The 16196-nt window shown below is 42.0% G+C and overlaps 1 protein-coding gene across 2 annotated transcripts in view; it reads right to left on the bottom strand.

Annotated features, from left to right (window-relative positions):
* Window positions 1-14913, bottom strand: part of slc35h1 (solute carrier family 35 member H1) — a 36609-nt gene extending 21696 nt beyond the window's left edge. The window contains exons 1-4 of one of the 2 annotated variants that reach the window (XM_043710131.2): window positions 14595-14913; window positions 8223-8373; window positions 3042-3105; window positions 2279-2351 (exon numbers count right to left, since the gene is read on the bottom strand). In XM_043710131.2, the coding sequence (XP_043566066.2) occupies window positions 2279-2351; window positions 3042-3105; window positions 8223-8373; window positions 14595-14714 (408 nt within the window). In that variant the 5' untranslated portion in view covers window positions 14715-14913. Of the gene's footprint in view, window positions 1-2278; window positions 2352-3041; window positions 3106-8222; window positions 8374-13423; window positions 13533-14594 lie in introns of those variants that run through there. The other variant, XM_043710132.2, reaches the window with a different exon arrangement.
* Between the last annotated feature and the right edge of the window lie 1283 nt (window positions 14914-16196).

The raw sequence follows: 16196 nt of genomic DNA, 5'->3' as shown, positions 1-16196 counted from the left end.
GAGGAAGCTTTAGGGTTTTCCTTGATCTTACCTGCCAAAGACTTTTCATGTTACCTCCTGGGTCTCCTAAGCTCTCTCTTTAGCTCCTTCCTGGCTAATTTGCAACACTCAAGCGCCTTAACTGAGCCTTCACGTCTCATCTTCATGTAAGCCTCTTCTTCCCCTTGACAAGAGATTCAACTTGAAAATGTGTTGCTGGAAAAGCGCAGCAGGTCAGGCAGCATCCAGGGAACAGGAGAATCGACGTTTCGGGCATAAGCCCTTCTTCAGGAATCCTTTTCCAGCAACACATTTTCAGCTCTGATCTCCAGCATCTGCAGCCCTCACTTTCTCCTCACTATTCTCAACCTCCTGTACACTGGATAAACAACTCAAGTTCCTATCCCCCCTGCTGAATTGGTTTAAATCCTCCTGAAGAGCATTTGCAAACCTCCCCTCAGGATATTAGTACCCCTCTGGTTGAGGTGTAGACCATCCCATTTGTAGAAGTCCCACCTATCCTAGAATGAGCCAGAATTATCCAGGTATCTGAATCCCTCCCTCCTGCACCATCTCTGTAGCCATGTGTTCAACTCCTCTCTCTCTCTCCCCATTCCTCGCCTCGCTAGCATGTGGCATGGGTAACACACCAGAGATAACAACTCTCTTTGTTCTAGCTCTAAGTTTCTACCTTAGCTCCTTGAATTTCTGCCTTCCATCCCCATCCCTTTTCCTACCCATGTCATTGGTGCCTATGTGGATCACAACTTGGGGCTGCTCCCCCTCCTGCTTAAGGATCCTGAAAACATGATCCGAGACATCACAGACCCTGGCACCGGGGAGGCAACATACCAACTGTGTGTTCCTACAAAATCTCCCATTTGTCCCACTAACAATGTTGTCCCCAATGACTAATGCTCTACTCCTCTCCTCCCTTCCCCCTGAGAAACAGGGACAGATTCTGCACCAGAGACCTGTACCCTATGGCTTACCCCTGGTAAGCTGCACCCTACCCCCCTTCCCCCACCCCCACCCAAAACAGTAAAAACAGTATATTTGTTATTGTGGGGAATGGCCACAGGGGATCCTACAGTATATGCCTATTCCCTTTCCAACCCCTGACTGTAACCCATCTACCTTTGTCCTGTACCTGAGGTGTGACTATCTCCCTATAACTCCTCTCAATTAGCCTGTCAGCCTCCCAAATGATCCGAAGATTCAATCCAGTCACATCGTTGCCTGAACACTACCTGTAGCTCTGCTTCAGCTATTCCAGCCTTGGGACCTACTAATTTCCCTAAATGTTCCTCCCAGCTGAAATGGCAAATTTACTTGTAATTTTAGTTTATTGTACTGCATTTGCTACTCACAACGTGGGTCTTCTCTCAGGGAGAGTAAATGAAGTGTGGGTGACCACTTTGCAAGGCCCCCTACATTTAGCTAGGCAAGTAAAAGTACAAACTGGACTCTGAACTTCCAGCTGTCATTTTCATTCTCCAATCCATTCCCATTCTGACCACGGCCTCTTCCACTGTTTCAATGTAAGCTCAAAAAAGCAACACATATTTTGATTAGGCACTTCACAACCTTCTGGACTCAACATTTGAGACCAACAATTTCAGACTGTAATCCCACTTATGTTTGGTTTCTTTGTTTTTAAGATGGCAATTGTTGGTAGTGCTTCTCCCCCATTAATACCTCATCTGAGAGCATGTTTTTAAAAACTTGCCCTTTTGCCTTGCATCATTCATTCATCACATCATTGATTCTCTCTTGCTTAAAACCCATTCTTTTTTTTAAAACTTTTCTCAGTTTGGATGGAAGCTCACGGAACAGCCACATTCACTGCTTCTCTCTATGAGTAAAGGAAAGAAAAAAAAAACAAGACCACATGTACACTGCTTCCATCCACAACAACTAAATAGCATTTCACGGCTCCTGTTCAAATTCAAAACTATTATCATCCCACTACATATTAACTAACCCTTCAAAGAGCCTAAATCACACCATCAAGGTCCTTAACTCTAAATTCTAACCACTCTCTCTAGATTGCACCATATTTCACCATTATCCCCATTATGATATTGAGATCAAGACCATGTCTGGCTGTAGGCTGGCATTAACCTCCCTTGGGCATCTCTTCCTACACTCTTTGATAACCCCCTAAGTGTTCCTGATTTACAACATCCAGGCTATTTGTTCTACACAATCCAACACAAGGTCCTCAATTCCTCAACTACGGAGTAGTTTGTTAATCACATTTACAGTTTAAACATGTAGCTGAAGTGGCAATGCTTACCAATCTCTCTAGTCTGAATACAACTGAAAAAAATAAAATAAATAAAATAGCAGTTGATTTTGTCATTGTGTACCTGAAATAAAGAAACAGCAGTAATTAGAGCCAATACACAAAAGGAGTGTACAGAATCATTAGCCATTAAATCAGTATAAGGGGCAGTATCTCAAACAGATGCTCAGCTATGAAATTTGGTATCCGAAACAACATGGAGATCACAAGGGTCTGGTGAGATACTAGGACTATACAGTACAAGTAGATTCTGGATTTAAACTTTGAATTAGTAGGGAACCTGCGGAGGAAGACCTAGTCAGATACAGTTAAGATACTTTACACAAAGTCAAAGAAGGGAACATGCAAATGACCAGAGGTTTGAACACAGAGGCAGTTTTTAAGAAGCATTCTAAAGGAGGTTAGAGGGATTTAAGCAGAGAATTTGAGCTAAGAGCCTTGACAGCTGAAGGCACAATTAGTTACCAGTACTGCATATATCAAAATAGGTACCAACAGACCAAGTACTGAAAGTCCAGCCATATTCCATATGACAAAATAATCCAATACTAAATAATAATCAACAGTGACTGGAGCATATAGAGATCATCCTAATTCTGTAAATAAGGCTCAAGGTGAAATCTCATTGCTAAACATTTGTCAAACTCCATGTACAAAAAAAACAGGTGACTGAGATATAACTTTGTCAAATTATATTGACAGTTTCATAGAATCTATGTCATGACCAAACTCAGTAACAAGACAAGAGACTTACAGTGAGACTGTGATAAACAGGAAACTCCAGTTAGACAATCCAATGTCTAAGGCAGTTGCGAGGGCTGTAACAAAGATAATTTTTTTAAAAATCAATACAAAAATATCAGCACAATGAAGTCAACCATTGGTTGATTGCTAATGGCATTGTTATCGGGCACAATGCTGGGTGGAATTGTCATCAGTTTCCCAATTTAATTCTGCTTGCATCACTTTTTGTTTTCTAGACATCTACCACAATTTGTCTATTTACTTTACTCAAATTTTTCAAATCTAATACATTCTAGCATCCTTTCCACAAGATTCTACATTCCCCCTTCTCATTTCTGTGTTACTGCTCTCATCATTTGTATTTACAAATATTCAATTCATTGTTTGTCACATTTGAACAGGTCTCTACTAAAATATCTTTCATAGCTACAACTCCTTCCTCATTAAATGGCATGGTTTTCATCTTTCACATTTCTGATCCACCCATGACTTTGGATATTATATGGTATTAAGCTTTCCTCAAAACTGCTTCACAAGGTCTATGCTCAACATTGAGTACAGTCAGTTAGCCTCTCTCCTTAGCAGCACATTCCACCAATTTCAAATTGTCTTGGAATTTAATTTCATGATTATGTTTCTCTTTATTCAGCCCTTTACCAAAACATGCCCTTTTTTCCTCTCAGGCACCACAGATCACAAGTTTCATTAATGTTTAGATCCCATCTTCCCTCTGGATCCTCCTTGTTTAGTTTTCTCTGATTCATGGTTCCTTCCAATCTCCTTTTTAAACTATTTCCACCATCTTCTCTGCCTCAAACAATCCAATCTTAGCTTTACTCATTTATGGCCCCAGCTCATGATTTTTGAGGTTGTAATATTGTCTTCATGTCTACTCATCTTTGGCTAGGTCTCCCCCTCACAGAAGACTCTAGCAGTGAGAATTCAGAATTCTCATTCCATCTGCACATTTCTTCTGGCTTCTTACTCGTGACAGTGTTGTCACTTTAAGAAGGTTATTTTGTCCATGGTCTTTTTGAAGAGAAATTGTAAAGGCAGAGATTCCAAAGAGTTTAGATTAACAATGGAAGGGAAGTGGCCAGTTCTCCCAGTTCAGAATTTTTCCAGTTTGTTTTTATCTGTAGCAGTTACAAGATGAGAGTCCAGGGAAGTTGCAAACTTCAGTAAAGAACTCCTCTGACTTTCTTCTAAGATCTCTCTCTTGAGACTACTCCATTCTGCCTGTAAGAATCCAAATTTGAATGTACCTTTTTGCCAAGGGGGTGTGTTTAAGGGATGCTACTGTATTGGAACAGTTAATTAGTAATAGTTACTACATCAGGTCGGTTAAGTTTTCCAATTGTCAAGTTATTCCAAATTCTGTTTTCTTTAGTTCGTGTTTCAACTGTGCTGTTTAAATAAATTGTTTTGCTCAAAGCGGAGTGATTTCATCAGCTACATCACACCTAGAATATCCACTTCACATCTGCCTTTAAAATAAGAGAGAGTTAGGCTCTATGCTACCTTCTTCAAATAATTTGAGGGGCTCTGGCTTGGTCTGTAACATACTATTTCTTGAACTGTATTTGTGATTTCAACCATCTCAGTTCCTCTGCTCCCTGACTCACTCTAGCCCACTTCCTTCTGATATTATAACACTTATGGAGATTCTCTCCAGTTCAATCCTGGCATTGAAACCAAGTCGGTGGGATAGTACTGTTGTTTAGTGAGCCACTTTCCACCTTGCAGAGGGCAAAGTTCACTGACACCACTTCCAACCTGGACCATGAACTGTCTACTAAATATCAAGCACTGTTTCCTAGACCATCACTAATCTCACTGCCATTGGAAATCTGACAGTCTCACAGTCCTTAACCCCCTTCCATAACTGGCTAACTCTTTCTTTATTGAATTTCCCTTGTCCAGTCTAGATTGGCTTATATCTGTGACTTCTCAGGCACCCTCTGTCATTTAGAGGCACCCTCTGTCACTTCCTAGCTGTAGGAGATAGTGAGGACAGCAGATGCTGGAGAAGTCACAGCTGATAAAGTGTGGCACTGGAAAAAGCACAGCAGGTTAGGCAGCATCTGAGGAGCAAGAGAGTCAACGTTTTGGACATAACCCTTCATCAGGACTCCTGGATGAAGGGTTGTGCCCAAAACGTCATCTGTCTTGTCCCTCAAATGCTGCCTGACCTCTTTGCTTTTTCCAGCACTAGCTTCCTAATCATATTTCCTTTTAATCAATGTCCAGTCCCTTACCTCACTTGATGGTCTGCATGCTCACCACTTCTTTCTTAACTGAACCATCAGCCTCCCCAACCTGTCTAAACTTGTCCTCAACTTCTCCTTCGACTCCACTCACTTCCTCCAAATAAAATGTGCTGCAATGGGAATTTGTACAGGTCCTAGCTATGTTTCCAAATTATTTTCTTGTACTTTGATATACTCCATTCATTACTCACAATGTTCTTCAACAGGGAGACCAAATACACATCGGGTTACTACTTTGCTGAATACGTCGCTCATTCAGCAACTTTTTAAATTGTCTGCTCTGCTCCCCCTCTGACATTTGTCTCATATACTCTTTGAAAGAAGCTCAACAGCTATGAGGCCCAGCATTTCATCCTCAGTGAGGCACTCAAAAACCTTAAATGCTCATTCAATTGAACAATCTTGTCAGAGTCAGTGTATCTCCTGCCAGTACCTTGAAGGTATTTCTGCACATTTGTACGTGCACACTCAGCTTGCATTGCTCTCCTGGGAGCAGGCAGTGTTTTCTCCATTTGTTGAGAATATGATATTAGTGTCAACAGAGACAATAGAGTCATTATCAGACATTGGATCTGATTAATTATTTGGGTTAATAAATTACAGTACCACAAACCATACAAAATACGTAAATAAGTACATTTATTCCCTGCTTTTCAAAAGTTCACTTTACGCCACTTCACTTTTATAAAAGACCTATATTAGTACCTGTTTTCTCTAACTGAAAGAAATCCAAAGAGGATTTTCACTTTTACTAAAAGAGTAATTGCTTCTTCACTTTACTCCATTTCAGCTTTCAAAAGGTTTCATAGGAATGCTCTACTTTTGGATAATGGGGAAAACTTGTAATGGGGTCTGGGTTTCTTACACATTATTCATTAAAAGGTATATTATGGCCAACTGGATACAGTCTAAAGAGAGTTAAACATAGTAAAAGTATTGGGATAGGGAAAATTGATGGCTTGAAAATTAAGCACAATATAGAGTATGTGGCCTATGATGGTAAATGTGCTATGTCATTAATACATGTACTACAACTGTGCATCAGATGAGCCCTTTGTAGAGACAGTGTCACCAAATGTAGCCATTTTTATATTTTCTTTCTTAAAAGCCAAGAAATTATTCAAGTTGGCAGTTAACATGTACTGTGGCAACAACAGACAAAGGTTTTGGATGAAGACAGGCTCCATGGAAGGTGATGCAATATGAACCGGGAAATGGGGGAGAGGGGTGTTGAACCAAAGCAGTGACACTAGGTATTTAAATGGGGCTCAGTTTTTGACAGCCCAAGACCGATCAGCACATAATGAAGTCATGAAGGACAAACACTCATGAAATTGCATCAGGTTAATCTGACTTTGTTCATGGGTTCAGTTTCATTCCAGCTCAGTGCAAATCTACATTTTAATAGTGATTCAAGCCTGACAACCTTACAGACTAAGGTTTTCACTGGATTTATGGGAAAAGGTAAATATTTGAGCCCATATTCTTATAAAGTGAGAAATTCACCTTTGAAGGAAGGTTCATCTTTAAGCTCATGTGTGCCTTCTGAAATGTAGTCAGTGTGATTGATGGCTGGCAATATTACACTGTATCAGCTGAAAACACACCGGTCAGCCTGAGAAACAAAAATAGAAATTGCTGGAAAAGCTCAGCAGGTCTGGCATCATTCGTGGAGAGATATCAGAGTTAACATATTGGATCGAGTGACCCTTCCTCAGAACTGGAGGAAGGATTTGTTGACCTGAAACATTAACTCTGATTTCTGTCCACAGATGGTGCCAAAGCTGATGAGCTTTTCCAGCAATTTATGTTTTTGTTTCTGATTTACAGCCTCTGCAGTTTTTTTTTAAGGTTCAACTTAAGAGCCTGGTCCACAGATCCTTTGCAGCAGACTGACAGTGTCATACTGACAGTCTGAAAAATGTTCTGCTATGGATGATGTTTTGATCTCAGCTGATGATCTGGACCAGTCAGATCCCAAAGCAAGACTTTGCTTCATAGAACATGTTTGATTTACTTTCTTTTTGTTTACCATGGTGATGTCACTGAACATGTTAACAAAAGACTGACAATGTACTTTTACCAAAAGAGCATGAAAATTTATTACATATAAAAAGATGAACTACTATTATAAGATCTCTTTGAAATAATCTTATTTTAAATATTAGAAAGATTCAACTTTTTTCACAGCTACAACTTTACAGATACTCAAATCTCAGCAGAAGCGTCACCCTATCTGTGCACGAAAGTTCCTTGTTTTTATGGCATAAGCATTTACTCGGTTTCTTTATTGTCGAAGTTCATAGCTTTCATTCAGTGCTATTTTCTTGCGTTAATGACTCTTTGAGACCTTTAAACAAGCTACTAACTCAGTTCATTTTTACTGCATAATATATATTCTTTAAACTTGTGTCTTCAAAAGCCTTGTAGGATGTCTCCCTCCCTGACAACCCTACAAGCTCTGCTCTGGAGTTTTCTTCTAAGCAAATCAGAACTGCGCCCTAGGCCTGCCCTGGCTATTAAACTAACAGCACCTCTGCTGGAAGGGACCTTTTATCTTTAAATGAACCTGCCTGATTTCTTCTGGATCTTCTCATTTTCCATGTCATTGGACTTTTGTCACAGTAGTTTCCTTTTCTTTCTTTTTTTTCCTAATGCACTGAACTGTTCTGCTTAAGGGTTTAAAGCCTCATTTAAATGCCTGAAAGTAAAAAAAAAACACTCCAAACTGTTCCATTCACAGAACAAATTTAAAATGAAAATAAAAGCCATAACTTTCCTTTCTTCAAAGTAAAAATATAATTTAAACTTAAGGTTTTACATTGTTCTTCCACATCAGAACCCAACCTCTCAAACAATAACATATCATGACTCTTCACCACAGTGACAACAGGGGTGACTAAAGTAGATTATAAAGTTACCTGTGGCTGCAACCCTCTTCATGTACAATTTCCAAGACAGACAGATGGGTGACTTTCCAGTCCACCATGAAATGAATGTTCGGCTCATTGCAGAGAAGGTAAAGATCATCGCAAGGTGAACCAAAGTCATAAAGATGGGGTAATGAAAAGTCTAAGAAATGGGGGAGAAAACACAAAAATCTCAGGAATCAATTATAAATGTCTAGCGCTTTCATAAGGATTTTGGATGATTTGCTGTTTCATAAATAACAGGAAAATAATATCACGAACAATAGAATATATCGGAATGAAGGCAGTGGTATCATATTGACATCTGCCCATAAACCCTCAACAACAGTTTTAAATGGGAGATGAACAGACAAAGGAAGCACATGGTGAGGTAATTGCAGGGGGGAGGGAGGGAGAGTTTGAATACATGTATTGCTGGACATTGGAGTGCATCTGGGAAAATTTACAAAGTGAAATTCACAACTGATCTTGGAGGAACTGTTGGCGAAGTTCACAGCACAGAATCGGATAAGTGAATTGTTATTTTTAAGTGCGGCCTACAGAGAATCTGCAGGAATGGGTAGAGTGGGTTCTTTCTTGATTATGTGTTTTTGGAGATATGTCTCTTGATTAAACTTAAAATATAAACCATAACTATTAATTTAACCAGGGACAGTGTTTGTAGGGGAATAAGATGGTGTTATTTTCTGGGTCTGTAGATTGTGAAAGAGCAAAAATGCCCTTTAATAGAGTGATATGTACTTCTTGTCAGATGTGGGAGCTTAAAGAGAGTTTAAGGGTTACTGCGGATTATATCTGCCATAAATGCTGTTGGCTGCAAATCTTATCAGATCGAGTGGATCGGTTGGAGAGACAGATAGAAGCAATGAGGAATTTGCAACAGCAACAGTATATGATGGATGGCAGTTATAGGAAGGGGGGAAAGTCTCAGATACAGTCACATAGATGGGTTAACTCCAGGAAAGGTAAGAGAGGTAGGCAGATAGTGCAGGAGTCTTTTGTGGATATACCCATTTCAACAGGTATGCTGTTTTGGAAAATATAGGGGGTGATGGATTCTCAGGGGAACGTAGCACGAACAGCTAAGTTTCTGGTATTGAGACAAGCTCTAATGCAACAAGAGGTACGTTGGATTCCAAGAAATCAACTATGTTAGGGGATTCTCCAGTCCGAGATACAGACAGGCATTTCTGTGGCCAGCAGCGAAAAAGCAGAATGGTGTGTTGCTTCCCTGGTGCCAGGATCAAGGATGTCTCAGAGAGGGTGCAGCATGTTCTCACGGGGGAGAGGGGCCAGCAAGAGGTCATTTTCCACATTGGAATCAATGACATAAGGAGGGAAAAGGTTGAGATTCTGAAGGGAGATTACAGAGAGTTAGGCGGAAATTTAAAAAGGAGGTCTTCACGAGTAGTAATATCTGGATTACTCCTGGTGCTACAAGCTAGTGAGGGCAGGAATAGGAGGATAGAGCAGATGAATGCATGGCTGAGGAGCTGGTGTATGGGAGAAGGATTCACATTTTTGGATCATTGGAATCTCTTTTGGGGTAGAAGTGACCTGTACAAGAAGGACGGATTGCACCTAAATTGGAAAGGAACTAATATACTGGCAGGGACATTTGCTAGTGCTGCTTGGGAGGATTTGAACTAGTAAGGTGGGGGGGGGGGGGGGGGGGGGGGGGGGGGGGGGGAACCAGGGAGATAGTGAGAAAAGGGATCAATCTGAGACGGGTACAGTTGAGAACAGAAGCGAGCCAAACAGTCAGGGCAGGCAGGGACGAGGTAGGATTAATAAATTAAACTGCATTTATTTCAATGCAAGGGGCCTAACAGGGAAGGCAGATGAACTCAGGGCTTGGTTAGGAACATGGGACTGGGATATCATAGCAATTACAGAAACATCGCTCAGGGATGGACAGGACTGGCAGCTTAATGTTCCAGGATACAAATGCTACAAGAAGGATAGAAAGGGAGGCAAGAGAGGAGGGGGAGTGGCATTTTTGATAAGGGATAGCATTACAGCTGTGCTGAGGGAGGATATTCCCGGAAATACATCCAGGCAAGTTATTTGGGTGGAACTGAGAAATAAGAAAGGGATGATCACCTTATTGGGATTGTATTATAGACCCCCGAATAGTCAGAGGGAAATTGAGAAGCAAACTTGTAAGGAGATCTCAGCTATCTGTAAGAACAATAGGGTGGTTATGGTGGGGGATTTTAACTCTCCAAACATCAACTGGGACTGCTATAGTGTTAAGGGTTTAGATAGGGAGGAATTTGTTAAGTGTGTACAAGAACATTTTCTGAATCAGTATGTGGATGTACCTACTGGAGAAGGTGCAAAACTTGACATACTCTTGGGAAATAAGGCAGGGCAGGTGACTGAGGTGTCAGTGGGGGAGCACTTTGGGGCCAGCGACCATAATTCTATTCGATTTAAAATAATGATGGAAAAGGATAGACCAGATCTAAAAGTTGAAGTTCTAAATTGGAGAAAGGCCAATTTTGACGGTATTAGGCAAGAACTTTTGAAAGCTGATTGGGGGGCAGATGCTTGCAAGTAAAGGGACGGCTGGAAAATGGGAAGTCTTCAGAAATGAGATAACGAGAATCCAGAGAAAGTATATTCCTGTTAGGGTGAAAGGGAAGGCTGGTAGGTATAGGGAATGCTGGATGACTAAAGAAATTGAGGGTTTGGTTAAGGAAAAGAAGGAAGCATATGTAAGGTATAGAGAGGATAGATTGAGTGAATCATTAGAAGAGTATAAAAGGAAGTAGGAGTATACTTAAGAGGGAAATCAGGAGGGCAAAAAGGGGACATGAGATAGCTTTGGCAAATAGGATTAAGGAGAATCCAAAGAGTTTTTACAAATACATTAAGGACAAAGGGTAACGAGGGAGAGAATAGAGCCCCTCAAAGATCAGCAAGGCAGCCTTTGTGTGGAGCCGCAGAAAATGGGGGAGATACTAAATGAGTATTTTGCATCAGTATTTATTGATGAAAAGGATATGGAAGATATAGACCCACTGGATTGTGGGAGGAAAACGGAGCACCCAGAGGAAACCCATGCAGACACGAGGAGAATGTGCAAACTCCACACAATCAGTCACCCGAGGCTGGAATCGAACCTGGGACCCTGGTGCTGTGAGACAGCAGTGCTAACCACTGTACTAACGTGCTGCCCTGTCAGTAAAGCATTTTGAGATTTCTGGTGGTTGTGAAAGCTAACATGTAAACGTTAATCTGTTATTGTATGTTGCATTCATTGCTGCATTAACTGAGATCATTTCCTTCAGCCTGACTACAAGCTAAACTCTCGGACCGTGGGGCGGCATGGTAGTTCAGTGGTTATCACTGCTGCCTCACAGCGCCAGGGACCTGGGTTCAATTACTGCCTCAGGCAACTGTCTGTGTGGAGCTTGCACATTTTCCCAGTGTCTGCGTGGGTTTCCTCCGGGTGCTCCGATTTCCTCCCACAGTCCAAAGATGTGTAGGTTAGGTGAATTGGCCAAACTAAATTGCCCATAGTGTTAGGTGCATTAGTCAGGGGAATGGGTCTGGGTGGGTTGCTCTTCAGAGGGTCGGTGTGGACTTGTAGGGCTGAAGGGCCTGGTTCCACACTGCAGGGAATCTAATCTAATCTAAAAAAAAATCTCTGGCCTATTTAACTTAGTGCTTGACCTACAATGAAACCTGACATATCAGATTAGCAGATGACTCCTGCCTGCATTACAGTACCCAGGAGATTCTTGTACAATCAAACACAATCTCCAACAGATAATGAGGCCATCTGAGATATCACGCAGAATGCAACACACATTTCAGTCCTTGGTCAGTTATTGTGTGTTCACTTTGGGGAGTCCAAGCTGTGGTAATAGGAGGGAGTATTGCTGCTGATAAAGAGTCAGGAGACTAACCAGAGATAGCCAAAAATAACACATGTTCGTTCAAAAAAATAGTCAAAGCAGTAAGTAAATAAAGCCCTTAGGGGATAGCATAACAGTAGCTTGCAATGCAGATGCAGGTCAACAGGTACCATATTATTAAACAAACACAGATCTAACACTTAATTTTCAAAGGAAACAATATAATATGCGATGATGCATCTTTTAAACACAAAAACAAATACCATCTCAGAATTGGATTAACTCTCACATTCCTCTCAAACAGATCTCTGTTACCCCTCCCCACACCAGAAAATAATTTTCAGGTCAGAAGGCTTGCTCACAAAACTGAGGACTTCTTGAAAAGGTCCTACTTATTGCAAAAAAAACGCAAGTCCATTGGGGAGCTTTAATCAGTACTGCCCAACGTGCATACAGCAGTTCAAGTTATCACCTTACAAAATATGTTCTTTTTTTCTGCAAGAACTGTCAATGGCATCATCATTTGTGAAACTACAGCTCAGTTGCAACCAAGGTGAGCGTTCTTATTGATTATCATGGAATCACTACAGTACAGAAACAGGCCATTCGGCCCAACAGATCCACACTGACCCTCCAAAGAGCAACACACCCAAACCCATTCCTCTACTCTATTACACCACATTTTCCCTGACTAATGCACCTAATCTACACATCCCTGAACACTACGGGCAATTTAGCAAGGCCAATTCACCTAACCTGCACATCTTTAGATTGTGGGAGGAAACCGGAGCATCCAGAGGAAATCCACACAGACACAGGGAGATTGTGCAAATTCCACACAGACATTCACCCGTGGTTAGAATCGAACTCGGTCCCTGGTGCTGTGAGGCAGCATTGCCACCTGCTCAGCCACTGTGCCATTCCTGTTCTCTATTTTCTACAGGCTTACCAATGCACAAAGTTCCATGCAGATCAACCCGAATCAGGTTGGAGCTGATGCTCTAAACAAAAAAAAAACAAACTGCGGATGTTGGAAATCTGAAACAAAAATAGAAAATGCTGGAGATACTCAGCAGGTCTGGCAGCATCTTTGCAGAGAAAACAGAGTCAACATTTCAGGTCCAATTCTGAAGGAGGGTCACTCGGCCCAAAATGTTGCCTCGGTTTTCTCTCCACTGATGCTGCCAGACCTGTTGAGTTACTCCAACATTTCTGATTTTGTTGCAGTTGATGCTCTACTAACTTAATCTACTACGTGGAATAAAAATTATAGGTCCTCATAAACAAAAATGGGTCTTTTCCTTTGTCCAACAATAACGCTCTCACCTCTAGGTCAAAAGTTCCACTTCAGAGACTGGAACATGTAACAGTGGCAACACTCCAGTCCAGTCATGAAGGAGCACTACAGCTTCAGAGGTGACATCCTCAGCTCAGGTCTGGTCCATCTGCCTCTCAACAAATATAAAAGATTCTTTGAAACTCTTCTAAATAGGGGAGCTATTCTGGGTAGTAAAATCAATGACTGCAGATGCTGGAAACCAGATTCTGGATCAGTGGTGCTGGAAGAGCACAGCAGTTCAGGCAGCATCAGAGGACAGGCAAAAATCGACATTTCGGGCAAAAGCCCTTCCTGATTAAGGGCTTTTGCCCGAAACGTCGATTTTGCCTGTCCTCGGATGCTACCTGAACTGCTGTGCTCTTCCAGCACCACTGATCCAGAGCTATTCTGGGGTTGAGTCAATAGCGAATTTTGAGAAGATTTGTAGCTCAGGTTGAGGTTTTGGATGTGGGTTTGCTCGCTGAGCTGGAAGGTTCATTTCCAGACATTTCATTACCCTACTGAAGATGTTACCTTGTACGGCAATGAAATGTCTGGAAATGAACCTTCCAGCTCAGTGAGCAAACCTACATCCAAAAGTTTCAGGTCAATATTTACCCTTCATATAATGAAGAAATATGATCTGTTTAACATTTTATTACATAGCTATATAAAAGAAACACACCAACACCAGGTTACAATGCAACAGGTTTATTTGAAACTACTAACGTTCGAAGTGCTGCTCCTTCATCAAGTAGTTCTGAAGCAGGACCATCCAACACAGAATTTATAGCAAAAGATTACAGTGTCATGCAACTGAAATGATACATTGAACAAACCTAGGTTGTTGTTCTGTCTTCCATCTTTTAGAATGGGTTCTGTGTCCTATGGACCTGCTTCACAACCACCTGATGAAGGAGCTGTGCTCCAAAAGGTAGTGCTTCCAAACAAACCTGCTTTGACTATAACCTGGTGTTGTGTGATTTTTAAACTTTGTTCACCCCAGCCCAACACCGGCTCCTCCATATCATGACTATAAAAAATAAAGCGCTTTTGGGCTGTTGTGAGGTTGTGAAAGGTGCTATACCAACGCAAGTATTTATCTTGAGTGCAGGTTGCAGGTGTTGACTCTGAACCTCCCCAGCTCCAGGGAGAGAGGAGCCCTTCATCTTGGCTCACCTTCATCACCCATTTGTTGTAGAAGGTGATCCCTATAGAGAAGCAGTAATAGAAGAGCACCAGGGTGACGGTGAGCAGGGCTTTCCTCAGGAAGGGCAGGCACGGGCTGAGCTCACTCATGATGCCGCTCCCACCACCTCCTCCTCGTCGTCCTTCTGCTGATGGGTCGCTTGACCACCCAGGACCTACCAGTCCCGCTTACTCAAGGCTCGGCAGTGAATCCAGGCTGATAGAGACGCCAACGGCCGCCGAACCGACGCCAGCCGTACATCCCGCGACCCTGCGGCAGGGAGAGGCCTGTCACTCACTGACGTGGCGCCCCGCCTCTGGCGCAGCCCCCGCCCTTCGGGCCGATCAGGCCGCTCCCACCGGTCGGGGTGAGGCCCCTCACGCCCCGACGGACCGCCCACCAAGTCGAGTGCTGGACCCGCCCACTTGACTGGACCCGCCCGCTCTACCAGACCCGCCCATGTCCGAATTAGGCTCTGCCCTTGGGCAAGGCCCCGCTCTTTAGTCTGGGTATACCCCGCCCATTTACGATACCCGTCCTTTCCAAATAGGCCCCGCCCACAAACAGGGAAAGCCCCGCCTCCGTCCCTTAAAAGCGCGGCTTCATGCCGGACACGTCAGGTCCGCTCAGGCATCGAAGGTTATGTCCTCAAAGTATTAGACCCTTCACTGAACAAAGGGAGAATTAAGTTTGATTTAAAATTCAAGCTTCTTCAGTTTAACTAGCGTCCACTTCCTTTACAGCGAGATCTATTGTTGCCGTCAATGCTTATCAGTGTGTGAATAAATTGCATTTTGGTTATTTCGTTTCTGACCTGTCCCCATTTTTCCGCCATGTTGGTAAGGTCAAGGAGTGCGCCTGCGCCTGCGCTCCCTGGGTTGAGGGTTATGCCTGGGGCATGTCTGGATCATTGAGCTTTGGCTTTCCATTACAGACTGGCAACTGGGTTATGTTAGTATTTTTGTTGTTCTTATCTTCATACTCTGTGTTTTTTCATTTGTTCTTGTCTTCATCTAGCTTCTCATTAAAAATGCTTTTCTCCGCACTTTAACAGTTTAATTTTAGCTATTTACACCTCAGCCTTTATCTGAATGTTTCTTCTGAAGTTAAAAATCACACAACACCCGGTTATAGTTCAACAGGTTTATTTGGAAACACTAACTTTTGGAGCAGTGCTCTGAAAGCTAGTGCTTCCAAATAAACCTGTTGGATTATAACCTGGTGTTGTGTGATTTTAAACTTTGTACACCCCAGTCCAACACTGGCACCTCCAAATCATATCTTCTTCTGAAGTTTCTCCTTAGTTCTCTCTTGGTTATATTAGTGACTTTGTTATATTTCTGGTATCTTTTGTGACTGGTTTGTGGTCTCTGGGTCTGGTGTTCCTCAAAAAGTGGAATATGTTCGCTCCATCATATCAAACTGTTTTATGCTTTTAATCTACTATTGTGTCATTTCCCATATTTCTTTTGTTGATTATCATGCAAGCATGTTTTAGTTTTAAGAGAAATGTACATCAAAATGTTTAAAATGCTTAAATGTAAATGAATGCTTCCTAATTGACAGTTTGTCACATTATTAAATGAAAGTTG

This window comes from Chiloscyllium plagiosum, unplaced genomic scaffold (assembly GCF_037043375.1).
Source record: "Chiloscyllium plagiosum isolate Xiang-an unplaced genomic scaffold, Cpla_swu_hap1 HiC_scaffold_15, whole genome shotgun sequence".
Lineage (NCBI taxonomy): Eukaryota > Metazoa > Chordata > Chondrichthyes > Orectolobiformes > Hemiscylliidae > Chiloscyllium > Chiloscyllium plagiosum.
Note: the sequence above shows the minus strand (reverse complement) of the source record. Positions and strands in the feature narration are given on the sequence as shown.